The sequence below is a fragment of the Oncorhynchus masou genome, chromosome 24, assembly GCF_036934945.1.
Source record: "Oncorhynchus masou masou isolate Uvic2021 chromosome 24, UVic_Omas_1.1, whole genome shotgun sequence".
Lineage (NCBI taxonomy): Eukaryota > Metazoa > Chordata > Actinopteri > Salmoniformes > Salmonidae > Oncorhynchus > Oncorhynchus masou.
The window spans coordinates 82,431,689-82,445,106 of NC_088235.1; the positions used below are offsets into that span (position 1 = coordinate 82,431,689).

The following is a 13,418-nucleotide window of genomic DNA, read 5'->3' on the forward strand; positions in this document are numbered from 1 at the left end:
AATTTGTTTTTCTGAGGTCTTGGCTGATTTCTTTTGATTTTCCAATAATGCCGAGCAAAGAGGCACTACGCTTGAAAGTAGGCCCTGAAATACATCCACAGGTACACCTCCAATTGACTGAAATTATGTCAATTAGCCTATCAGAAGCTTCTAAAGCCATGACATCATTTTCTGGAATTTTCCAAGCTGTTTAAAGGCACAGTCAACTTAGTGTATGTAAACTTCTGACCCAATGGAATTGTGATACAGTGAATTGTAAGTGAAATAATCTGTCTAAAACAATTGTTGGAAAAATTACTCGTGTCATGCACAAAATAGATGTCCTAACCGACTTGCCAAAACTCGACATTTGTGGAGTGGTTGAAAAACAAGTTTTAATGACTCCAACCTAAGTGTATGTAAACTTCCGACTTCAACTGTACATATTAAACGTCCATCCTCTCAATCCAGGGGCACAGTGTATGAATTTATGGTTTGATCAGAGTCGCTGTTATAATCATTGGCCAGTAAGGAGAATTAAGTAATTCCATTAAGGAGAATTAAGTCCAAATCCCTATCTCTATCCACGGCTAATTTAGAAAAGGGACAATTTTAGCTAGCTAGCTAGCCACAGGAGAACAACAACACAACAAGGTGCAACAATTCAAGTTGTTTCTGTCAATTGATTGGATGTGATTGGAGTGAAGCCAAATCCAAACTGGCTTCCCTTGACACATTTTGTTGGTGAGCCAGGACTATTCACAGTTGAGCTCGCTCAGTTTAGCTCAACTCTGATTGGCTATTATTTTATATATTTTTTTCTTATTAAGGGAGGCCAAATGCTCGCTGGCTTCCCTTGCATTCAACGCTACAAGTGGCAACAATGTCATAATCTTTATGACCAGACAGCATCAGATAGATGGCCTACAAACACAGAAACAGAGGTGTGCTGTTTCTCTTGCTCGGACGCTTTCTCAAGTGAGTTATATTAAGCCTCTTGCGAATTGAAGAAAATTCTGAAAACACAGAGTGACGAAAGCTTTAAAAAAAATGTGGAAACCTGGCTTCCCTTGGCATCCATGGATACACTCCACTGCCAGCCAAACAGAGAGACACATTGTTCTAGCATTTAAAACAATAGGAAGAGCTTATATCATATGAACTCCACATGTCAGGGAATCATATCCTTTTTATCTACCTATGGACAATCCTCACTAGATGTATTTTAAAAAGATATTCTACATATGTATCCCATACATTTTCTGTAAGCCTCACACTTGCATTTATAAATGCATCCACATGCCCTTCTCTTTCATCGGCTTCATAGTGGATTTACTCTCTGTTCTAAAATATAAAAATAAACTTGTAGTTATAATTTGTTTAAAAGGATCCTCTCAAACAAGTCTTCAATATGGGTGCCAAGCAGACTTGAAAGACCTTGCAGAGGTTCAGCCACATACAGCGAGTGAGGCTGCAGCACATTGGCCTCGCTTTGTGGGTAAAGAATGCCCTCTTCAGGTGTAGCTACCCATTGCAGTTACACTGCATTACACAGAAATACTGTACAAAGCCACTCTTGTTGCTGTAGTAATTATTACTTGCGTCACAGATAGAACAATGAGACAGATATTTCACCAGATGTATAAATGTGAAGCATCCGCTTGGGGTTTCAACTCACTACCAAATTTGGTAGGAAAATTATGAAAGGAGATGGATTTTGGCCCTGAATTTTTTCTCATCAATGAAATATTTGATCTCAAATACAGTTTTCTGTTCACATAACTAGAATATGTTTTGAACCGAGTGGACTAAGTTTTGTAGACTTTGGCTCTTGACAAAGTTTTTAAAAATCGCGTTGTTTAGAAGTGCAAAGGCGAATTGAGTTAATGCACACGCGCATTTCAGAGTAGGCGTTCCCGAACGGAAATATGCAAATGTTTACTAGAACAGGAAAATAGGATCTCGCTATTTCGTGCTTGGCTCTGCCCACCTTCTTACTTGTTCTGCCCACTATGACTCATTTGTTCCCATTGGAAACGACATGCTGTGGTCTATCTTGGTTTAGTTATACAAATCTTTGCTTGAATTTTAATCACGGCAACCCAAAGCAAAATATCACCTTAACTACGAGATTAGGTTCAAGGCAGGGAAGAGGTGAGAAATACGAAACGTTGTCTACCACGTCAGACTTTCCACGATAGATTGTATTTATTTAGATTTTCTTTAACCTTTATTTTATCAGGGAGTCATATTAAGATCACTGTCTTTTTTAAACTTTTTTTTTACAGATGAGTGCTGAATTACATACAATACTAAAAGTACACACATCAACGTATAAATACAAAATATAAGCAGAAAGGAAAACACGGTCATAAAAACAAATACTTAAATTACTTACTTAATTACTAAGATTGCATGCTAGTCAGAACTAGGAAAATCGGACATTTCCGATTTACTAACCGCTTGTAGTTGTACACGGGCCGCGTTCAACGATTCAGGAAGTCCGAGTTTCCTTGTTCAGCCTAATATTTGAACGAGGCATTTAGCCCACCTGCAATGGCGATATCCGTCATTGGTGCAGGTTGAAAGTTGTTCATAAGGCGTCAACATTAACCTAAATGTAGCAGGCGTAAAATAAACGGTCCCCATAGGCAATTGGCTTTCAAGACATAGGGGTAACATATTTGGTTGGCCGATGTTCGTATTTATTGCAGGTAGGCTATAAAACATAAATTATATATACAGCTACTTTGCATAGAACAAAATACCATACAACGTGAATTGAGGTAAGAATCACAACTGCAATGTTTGTAAACGTTGTAGGGTAACAGTTTATGGGTCCTCAAGATGTAAATGATTAAATATTGCTTTGTCTAAATCATTTATTGACCCTTACCAGATTTCATTGAAGATGTAAGGCACCTGATTGCATTGAAGGGTAGGCCTAATAATTACAACAGATGTTCTGTGATTTTAACCGGCTTTATGAAATCAGTAAAACTCACGTTTGTGTGATATTTTTCAACACCTGATGATGCAATGCGAGGTTGTGTTCCCCATCTATTTATAATCTAAATGTATTAGCCTATACTAATAATCAGTCTCATCATCAAATATGACATGAACACAACACTAACATAAATAGAAATCCACAGACATTATAGATAACGCTGGATATTCCTAAATGTATAATCATACAGGCACAACTATTGATATCATAATTGTTAGGCTACATGGTTTCATGTAACCTAACTACATTCATTGGCTACTGTTGTGTATAGCTAGTTTCGTTTCAGTTTACAGTGATTGGTTAACTTTCAGGAACAATTTGACAACCCCGCCTTTGCTCTGCCCATGTTTTGCCAAGTGTGCTGTCAGGGTTTGATCGGGTCACGGCTATCTGGGTTAAACTTCGCAGCCAAGTCAACGGAGGACAGGAGCATGCCAAATATATTATTTTTATTATCAGCGAGGTCAGTGACTAAATTGACAACCTGTCTGGAAACTAATATTTGGAAAAGCATGCGGAGCTGTATAATGCGGTAACATTAGAATAACAACTTGTAACCTTCGAGCTTCGTCTTTGACCAGGCTTGCTAACAAACTGTTGTTTGTTGTTATTCTAGATGTCTGTTTTCAGTGCCTGTTTTAATGTCTATTTAGAAAGAAGTTAATCAAACTACTGTAGACTAGTTGCTCACGTTCTCTACCAGAGAAGCTATTCATTTTACGGTACTGGGAAAATCACTTTTGTGGGGTAAAGTTCAGCAGAACTATGGCCCAATTTTTCAAAACACTTTTAACGATGGCTTATTTTCAAATTGTCATTTGGGCACTCAGACCTCTTTGCTTCTTTGTGAAGTAGTATTTTTCACACTTTCACCTGTCATAACTGTAAATGATTTGACTGGAATTGGAACGTTGTAGGCTGCTGGGACCATTCATTTATATGGCTGTGACCCAAGTCTGTCTTCATACAGTCAGTCATTGCTTGCATACCAACCTACTGCCATCTAGGCCTGCTCTACTGGCTTCAGGGGTCACACACAGAAGGGTAAATCCATTGTAAATCCAGTGTTCAGAATTTATATATATATATATATATATGTGTATGTGTATGTATTTTTTTTTTACCTGAATGGAAAAACATACAAGACACAAAGGTGTTCAAGGTTGACCCATATTTGGTGGGGTGTATGCATTTTTGCATACCCCACCATCCATGTCGAATTTATTATTTAAAGTGGTTACCACGCTGCTTGCTGGTAGAAGGCTCCGCTACACTATCCTCAGCATGGCCAAGTGCAGGCAGCTGCATCAGTATGCACATGTAGAACTTCCTAGTAGAGAGCTCTGCTCATGTCCATGTAGTAGCATATCTGTTTCTACCTCCTCTGGCCAGACAGCTGCTGGTAGTACTGCATGCACCTCTGCCTGTACTCCTGGCTATAGCACCCTGGGTGACTGAATGAAGGGGCCTGCCATGGACCAGGAGAGGGGCCTGCTGAGGTCATGAGCTGGGGATGTCCAACTGCTTCCTTCCCCTACGTCAGAAACGGCCTTGAGTGGGCTCAGCAGAGGGCTGTTCTTGGGCTGCTGTGGAGCCTGAGGGAGGTTTACGGTTCCCAGGTAGGTCAGTGTCAGAGGCTCATCCGGCTGGACCTTCAGACCCTATAGTGAGCTCAGACGACTGATGAGAGAGAGAGGAGGCATGTGGAAGATCCTTCATGATGACCACATATCGAATATGGGTGTCTGAATGGGTCTCCTTTACCTTTGGGGCCTGCTCTGAGGTGGGGGGCAGTTTGCCTGTCCCATGTAAGTCAGGGCATCCACCAGTGAGGCCTGGTGAACAGGGTCAGTACCAGAGCCACGGGGCTGGTTGCTGCCACAGTATTGGTTTGACCTGAAAATGACACATCCATATTGCTGTTGCTATAAAATAAAAAACACATCTAGACAGTAGGGATTTCAAATTGCTTTGAAGATCTAAGATTTTGGTGACATTAGAATACGTTTTTCAACTGTCCATTGGTGATATTTCCACCAAATGGATTTGTTGCGGATAAAAATCAGCTTGTAAATGTAGTGCACACAAAATATACTTTTCACTTAAGTTTTCATGTACCAAACAAATATCTAAAGTTCAATATGTTTCCATTGCATTTTTAACTTTACTGATAGATTTCTCACAAAAAAAATGCTGTTAACTGTTGTGCATACTCTGGTCTTGGCACGTGCTCTCTAGCCAACAGCTTGCAGGTAGGCTAGTCTACATGAGATTATAAAGAGTGAGAATATTTTTATTTGTCAAACGGCAGTCAAGCATCAGTAATCATGTCACCAGAATAAGACCCTTGATATTTATTGTACAGGAGCATCAAGATTACCGTGCACTTTCACCACTTTGTGAAGTCATAATTTAAACTGTAGCTTCAAACTGCGTGGTTTCCCGAGTCGCAGTAGAAGGACCACGCACCATATCATCACGTAACTCCAAGTTTATTGCGATATGATGGTTATTATACACTATGTATACAAAAGTATGTGGACAACAACTCAAATTAGTGGATTTGGCAATTTTAGCAACACCGTTGCTGATAGGTGTTAAAAATGAAGCACACAGCCATGCAATCTTCATTGACAAACATTGGCAGTAGAAGGGCTTTAGCATAAATGGCTCAGCCGCAAAGTGGTAGGCCACACAAGCTCACAGACCGGGACCGCTGAGTGATGTAGCTGTTGTCTGTTCTTGGTTGCAACACTCACTACCGAGTTCCAAACTGCCTCTGGAAGCAACATCGGCACCAGAACTGTTCGTCGGCAGCTTCATGAAATGGTTTTCCATGGCTGAGCAGCCGCACATAAGCCTAAGATCACCATGCACAATGCCAAGTGTCGGCTGGAGTGGTGTAAAGGTCGCCGCCATTGGACTCTGGGGCAGTGGAAACGAGTTCTCTGGAGTGATGAATCATGCTTCACCATCTGGCAGTCCGACGGACAAAGCTACCTTCCCAAATGCCTAGTGCCAACTGTAAAGTTTGGTGGAGGAGGAATAATGGTTTGGAGCTGTTTTTCATGTTTCGGGCTAGGCCCTTTAGGTCCAGTGAATGGAAGTCGTAACGCTACAGCATACATGACATTCTAGATCATTCTGTGCTTACAAACTTTGAGGCAACAGTTTGGGGAAGGCCCTTTCCTGTTTCAGCATGACAATGCCCCATGCACAACCAGGTCCATACAGAAATAGTTTGTTGAGATCAGTTTGGAAGAACTTGACTGGCCTGCACTGAACCCTGACCTCAACCCCATCTAACAACTTTGGGATTAGTTGACGCCAGCTGAGAGCTAGGCCTATTTGCTCAAAATCACTGGCCAACCTCACTAATGCGCTTGTCCCTGCTGCAATGTTCCAACATCTAGTGGAAAGCCTTCCCAGAAGAGTAGAGGCTGTTATAGCAGCATAGGGGGGACCAACTCCATATTAATGCCTGTGATTTTGGAATGAGATGTTTGACGAGCGGGTGTCCACATACTTTTGGTTACGTAGTGTATCAATATTTGCGCATAAAGGTGTTTCCACTGCCATTTCTCGCATAATAAATTTTACTGACACAAAAGATGCCAACATGTCAAACTAATTATCTGTCAGCATTTATAAAATTGTACCGAAACATCCAGTTTCCATCATAGCAGTTTTTTTACAGTATGACTTTACTCGCATAAAAACTGTGGATGGAAACGTGGTTGTTGTATACCAATTACGTCTTAATGACACGTCAATGACTTCTGCCATTCCACAATCCTAAGACTAGACAAAGCAACAGCATCATCATACAATTTCTTTTACATGGAATATTGAGCAGCACACAAAAATGAGCAATGGCCCTGCCCTCCAGAGGAATAAAATGGCATTATGGATGAAAGTAGATGGTCTTGCTGGAAGATCTCTATATATATATATATATATATATATATAAGCAAGCAAGTTTGGTTTCAAATTTGTTACCACCAAAACTGAGTTCAAAATCAATCAGCACATTCTTGGCCCAAACATTAAATTGTTATGTCATCCAATTTTATATTTGAATAATGATCACATTCAGAATTACCATAACATTAAGTTCTACAGGATTTAAATGTTCAATTGTGATGTCATCCAATTGACTTTTTTGCCAACATTTTTCAGAATCTTCATAATAAAATACAATTTTGCCAAGCATTTAGTTTAAGGTACTGAAAATCACATGATCAAAATGCCACATTATTATAAAGACAAACATCAAATTGATGGCCTACATGAGTAAATTTGGTCTGCAGTGAAACAGAGCCAGGGCCCAGACAAATGTGTAGTGGAGGAGCTCCTAGTGCTACTGTTTGTAATATTAGCAATTATTGTATCTGCCGCCATCATAATGATATATTTTGGCTATGTTTTTTTGGCCTTCCTATGGCATCAGGTGCTGTAGGTGTCCAGGATGGTGGGAAGTTTGCCCCCGGTAATGCGTTGGGCAGACCGCACCACCCACTGGAGAGCTTTGTGGTTGTGGGCGGTGCAGTTGCCATACCAAGCGGTGATACAGCCCGACAGGATGCTCTCAATTGTGCATCTGTAAAAGTTTGAGGGTTTTAGGTGTTAAGTCAAATTTATTTAGCCTCCTGAGGTTGAAGAGGCACTGTTGTGCCTTCACCACACTATATGTGTCGGTGGACCATTTTCAGTTTGTCAGTGATGTGTACGCCAAGGAACTTGAAGCTTTCCACCTTCTCCACTATGGTTCCATCAATGTGGATAGGGTGCTCCCTGTGCTGTTTCCTGAAGTCCCTGATCATCTCCTTAGTTTTGTTGAGTGAGAGGTCATTTTCCTGGAACCACACTCCCAGAGCCCTCACCTCCTCCCGTTAGGCTGTCTCATCGTTGTTGGTAATCAAGCCTACTACTGTTGTGTCGTCTGCAAACTTGATGATTGAGTTGGAGGTGTGCTTGGCCACGCGGTCATGGGCTCCCGTGTTGAGGATCAGTGAAGAGGTGTTGTTTCCTACCTTCACCACCTGGGGGCGACCAGTCAGGATGTCCAGGACCCAGTTGCACAGGGTGGGGTTCAGACCCAGGGCCTCGAACTTGATGATGAGCTATAGTCAATGAACAGCATTCTTACATAGGTATGCCTCTTGTCCAGATGGGACAGGAAGTCCTTGTTCAGTCCTACTTCTGTCCAGTGAAGTGAATCATTCTATAATTCAGCCCTATCCAGTTCCATCCTGGCTGTATCCTGTTGCTTGACAAATGAAGCAGACGTGACTGGGTTGTCTACAAACGGATAGATGGAGGGACAGCGCAATAAATCCCCTCACTGCTGTTCAGCTGCATAATGAATATCTGTCTTATGAAGCAAGTAAAAGTTGTCTCATAAGCCATGTAATTTGAGGTGAATCTCCTATTTTTCATGTCAGAAATTTAAAGAGATATTCTTAAACACATCCTGCACAATGGCCGACAGCGGGAAGACTGATGATCCCAGTACAGCCACAGCCCAGCCAACTAATGGAGACCAGCAGGTGAGGAGCACCATCACTACGACATTAGTTTACCCGACAACACAGCTCTGATGAAGGGTCTGATACACAAATAACATTGAAACCAGCATTCAGTATTTCACTCAAGTGGATAAATTGGAAATATGCAAGCACTCAAGGATAATATGTGCATGTACACAAACAAACTCCAGGTGCAGATTGAGTGATCAGTACAAATCAAACAAAATATGCAACATGCAATTGCTGAAATTGGCAACACAAAGGCTGTTTCTCCTCTAGTAACTCAGGCTAAATAATAACCATTGTGTTTTGTTTCCAGAGTGTTGTGTCCCGCGTGGGCAGCATCCCCCTGGTGAGCTCTGCGTGTGGTGTAGTGTCCAACGCCTACAGCAGCACTAAGGACAGCGTGCCCCTGCTGAAGGGGGTCATGGAGGCTGCCGAGAGCGGGGTGCGCACTCTTGGGGCAGCCGCCACAACCGGCTCCAAGCCACTCCTGGACAGACTGGAGCCACAGAGTGAGTTCTACTGCATAGTGACCACAGAGGGACATCACAAAAAAACTATATTTATTTATTTTAGTGGATAACGTTTCTGTTCTGAGTTAATGAATGATTTGTTGCAGTTTCTGTGGTGAATCATTATGCTATGATGGGACTGGACAAGGTGGAAAAACTGCAAATCCTCCAGCAGCCAGCTGATAAGGTGAGTCTCCAAATCTGGTGTTGACTAGTCAACAATACTGCCTCGTGCATCCAATTCAACTAAAGTCCCCAAGAAAACACTTTACTTGATGTAATACCTTGTATATTCATAACAGCTTTTTAATTGTTTCTCCCTCAGCTAGTTTCAGATACAATAGGCATAATGTATCAGTCTGTGAGTGGGACAAAGGAGGCCATGACTGGGGCTGTAACCGGGGCCAAGGAAACCATGACTGGGGCTGTAATGTCGGCAGTGTTCGGGGGTGTGGAGATGACCCAAGCAGCAGCCAGTGGATTGTTCAGCTCATTCATGGTGACCGGTGTGGGCCAGATGGTCAGCAGTGGGGTGGGCCTGGCTCTCAGCCATTCTGAGAACTGGGTGGACCATAACCTGCCTCTCAGCGACAGAGAGCTTGGTCAGTATGAATGAGAAAATAAAACTAATAACCTCTGAATGGACTGTACTTAAATGGAGTTTAACCCATCCCTGGTGTGGGTGCTGCTGAGTCAGGTCTAGAGCTGCAAGATGGTTAATTTATGTGTAGCTATGCACAGTTGGAAGTTTACATAAAATTAGGTTGGAGTCATTAACTCCTTTTTCAACCACTCCACAAATTTGTTAACAAACTATAGTTCTGGCAAGTCGGTTAGGATATCTACTTTGTGCATGACGAAAGTCATTTTTCCAACAATTGTTTTAGACAGATTATTTGACTTATTATTATTATTATTATTCACTGTATCACAATTCCAGTGGGTCAGAAGTTGACATACACTAAGTTGACTGTGCCTTTAAACAGCTTGGAAAATTCCAGAAAATTATGTCATGGCTTTGGAAGCTTCTGATAGGCTAATTGACATAATGTGAATCAATTGGAAGTGTACCTGTGGATGCATTTCAAGCCCTACTTTCAAACTTGGTGCCTCTTTGCTTGACATCATGGGAAAATCAGAATAAATCAGCCAAGACCACAGAAAAACAATTGTAGACCTCCACAAGTCTGGTTCATCCTTGGGAGAAATTTCCAAACACCTGAAGGTACCATGTTCATCTGTACAAACAATAGTATGGATAATTAGTATAAACACCATTGGACCACGCAGCCGTCATACCGCTCAGGAAGGAGGCGCGTTCTGTCTCCTTGAGATGAACATAATTTGCTGCAAAAAGTGCAAGTCAATCCTAGAACAACAGCAAAGGACCTTGTGAAGATGCTGGAGGAAACGGGTACAAAAGTATCTATATCCACAGTAAAACGAGTCCTATATTAACATAACCTGAAAGGCCACTCGGCAAGGAAGAAGCCATTGCTCCAAACCCGCCATAAAAAATCCAGACTACGGTTTTCAACTGTACATGGGGACAAAGATTGTACTTTTTGGAGAAATGTCCTCTGGTCTGATGAAACAAAACTGGAATTGTTTGGCCATGATGACCATTGTTATGTTTGGAGGAAAAAGGGAGGCTTGCAAGCCAAAGAACACCATCCCAACCGTGAAGCATGGGGTGGCAGCGTCATGGTGTGGGGGTGCTTTGCTGCAGGAAGGACTGGTGCACTTCACAAAATAGATGGCATGTTGAGGAAGGAAAATTATGTGGATATATTGAAGCAACATCAAGACATCAGTCAGGAAGTTGAAGCTTGGTCCGAAATGGGTCTTCCAAATGGACAATGTCCCCAAGCATACTTCTAAAGTTCTGGTAAAATGGCTTAAGGACAACAAAGTCAAGGTATTGGAGTGGCCATCACAAAGCTCTGACCTCAATCCTATAGAAATTTTGTGGGCAGAAATGAAAAAGCGTGTGTGAGCAAGGGGGCCTACAAACCTGACTCAGTTACATCTGCTCTGTCAGGAGGAATGGGCCAAAATTCACTAAACTTATTTTAGGAAGCTTGTGGAAGGCTACCCAAAACGGTTTGACCCAGGTTAAACAATTTTAAAGGCAACGTTACCAAATACTAATTGAGTGTATGTAAACTTCTGACCCACTGGGAATGTGATGAAAGAAATAAAAGCTGAAAAATCTCTACTATTATTCTGACATTTCACATTCTTGAAATAAAGTGGTGATCCTAACTGACCTAAGACAGGTAATCTTTACCAGGATTTAATGTCAGGAATTGTGAAAAACTGAGTTTAAACGTATTTGTCTAAGGTGTATGTAAACTTCTGACTTCAACTGTATATGTAGACAAGGCGACACTAAAATCAATAGCTCTGATCTCAGACCGTGAATTATCGTTTATAGATTATCGTTATTTTTTTCTGCATACAGCTGCTTTGGCGGAGCCTGCAACAGGTGAGGTGACTACTGCACCAGTGGTGAGCTCTAGCTACTTTGTCCGTCTGGGCAAGCTGTCCTCCAAGGTGCAGGAGCGGGCCCTGGAGCAGTCCCTGGTGAGAGCCCGGCACGCCAGAGATGCCACATACGCAACTTTGGCACAGATCACCAGCACCCTTGACCTGCTGGAGAAAGCCCGCTCCACCCTGGCCACTGCCAACCACCAGCTGGGAGGGGCACCAGAGCAGCTGCTGCAGCGTTGGAAGGAGTGGCAGGAGAAACAACCTAAAGATGGAGGGGTAGAGATGGGGGAGGTGGATGGTCCCAAAGACCAGACTGAGGTAGGGAGTCCTGAGTTAGTATTTTCTGTCCAAGTAGCCATGTGAATGAATGTACTTGAACTTTATAAACACTTATAGTTTCCACAGATACCTGTAAATGCCTATGTTTGTGTAGCAGTTGGAGTGGCGAACCCTCTCGATGGTGCGTGGTCTCAGTGACCAGTTGCGGTCTGCATGCTCTGGGGTGGTGTCCAGCGCCCAGGGCTTACCCGGTGCTGTCCAGGACCAGCTGGCAAACGCACGGAAAGCGGCTGAAGAACTGCACTCCTCCCTGGGCAACACTAGCACCCTCACACCCCCCCTCCTGGAGCAGACCCGTCACCATCTAACACAGGTATACCAAACTTTGTTGCTCCATTTCACCTGTGTGCATTCATTATGAATACACCAGCTGCTGGTTTCTCATTATTTATTCAGTTTCAATATTTCAACAAACGCATTGTCTGTACATCACCTCAGTGATTCATAATTATCTGTTATTTGTATTGATTGACACATTTTAAATGTTCACAGGTGCGACAGTCTCTGGATGGTGTCGTAGAGTATCTGCTCAATAACACTCCTCTCAACTGGCTGGTGGGACCCTTTGCACCCCAGATCACAGAGAAGGGGGAGGGCGGGTGGGCTGCAAATAAGGGGGCCCCCCAGAACTAGATTTAGAGGAGGACCGAGAGGTTGGAGTAGATTAGTCCTAAAAGGCATCTCCGAGGCCTGGCATGCCTACATTTTTTTGTACAGTGCAGTAAATGTGCTTTCTAAGAACTTACTGCCCACATCCATAAGCTATGCTGATTTTTTTGAAACTTTATTTAACTAGGCAAATCAGTTAAGAACAATTTCTTATTTATAATGATAGCCTAGGAACAGTGGGTTAACTGCCTTGTTCAGGGGCAGAACTACAGATTTTTTTTTTTTTTTTTACCTTGTCAGCTCGGGGATTCGATCTAGCAACCTTTTGGTTACTGGCCCAATGCTCTAAGCACTAGGCTACCTGATGCCCTGATGGTAACACATGGAAATCACAATACTGTGTTATAAGGGGAATCTATAACATAAAACTGCCATATTTGGCGTCTAGCTCACACTCCAATCTGTAAATGTTGAGAAACGATTTAAAAACAAACAGTAATTTTGTTTCTGTAACTGTATGAAATGCAGTATAAACCTCACATGCAACTGATCTTTAGTCCTCTGAAGTTTACAAATTGGTGTGTGACATTTGTATGTCCTCTCTGCTGTATGTGTAAGCTCCAGCAGGGTCTTGCTGTTGTTTCTGAGTACTGATACAGTAGGCTAAATAAAGTCATTTTGGCTCTGGTCCTGGGCTTCCATTCCATTATTTTAGTTATACAGGATTTAATTTACCTGCATCTTAGACTCATTATAGTTCATACTGCCTAGTGAATATTTAGAATTAGTTATGTTGTACTTTGCTGTCATTTTTCGTTATTCCTGTAACTCAAACATGTTTCCAAGAACCTGTAACTTATTATAACCCTGTTGTCATTGCTGATATTGACACCAATGTTCAATTTCACAAGACTCATTAACAAGCATTTTGGATATAAGAAAGGG

At 42.1% G+C, this 13,418-nt stretch overlaps 1 protein-coding gene across 6 annotated transcripts; it reads left to right on the forward strand.

Moving 5' to 3' along the window:
* Positions 1–2,083: 2,083 nt before the first annotated feature.
* On the forward strand, positions 2,084–13,161 carry plin3 (perilipin 3). Of its 6 annotated transcripts, none has more exons than XM_064935249.1 (8): positions 2,084–2,133; positions 8,434–8,538; positions 8,837–9,032; positions 9,140–9,219; positions 9,358–9,634; positions 11,497–11,843; positions 11,959–12,177; positions 12,357–13,161. In XM_064935249.1, exons 2-8 carry the CDS (start codon positions 8,470–8,472, stop codon positions 12,495–12,497), a joined length of 1,329 nt encoding a protein of 442 aa, XP_064791321.1. In that variant the 5' UTR covers positions 2,084–2,133; positions 8,434–8,469; the 3' UTR covers positions 12,498–13,161. The 6 variants fall into 6 exon arrangements, with proteins under 6 accessions (XP_064791321.1, XP_064791319.1, XP_064791318.1 ...); XM_064935247.1 differs by lacking the exon at positions 2,084–2,133 and adding an exon at positions 2,515–2,765; XM_064935246.1 differs by lacking the exon at positions 2,084–2,133 and adding an exon at positions 2,515–2,693.
* Positions 13,162–13,418: the final 257 nt, after the last annotated feature.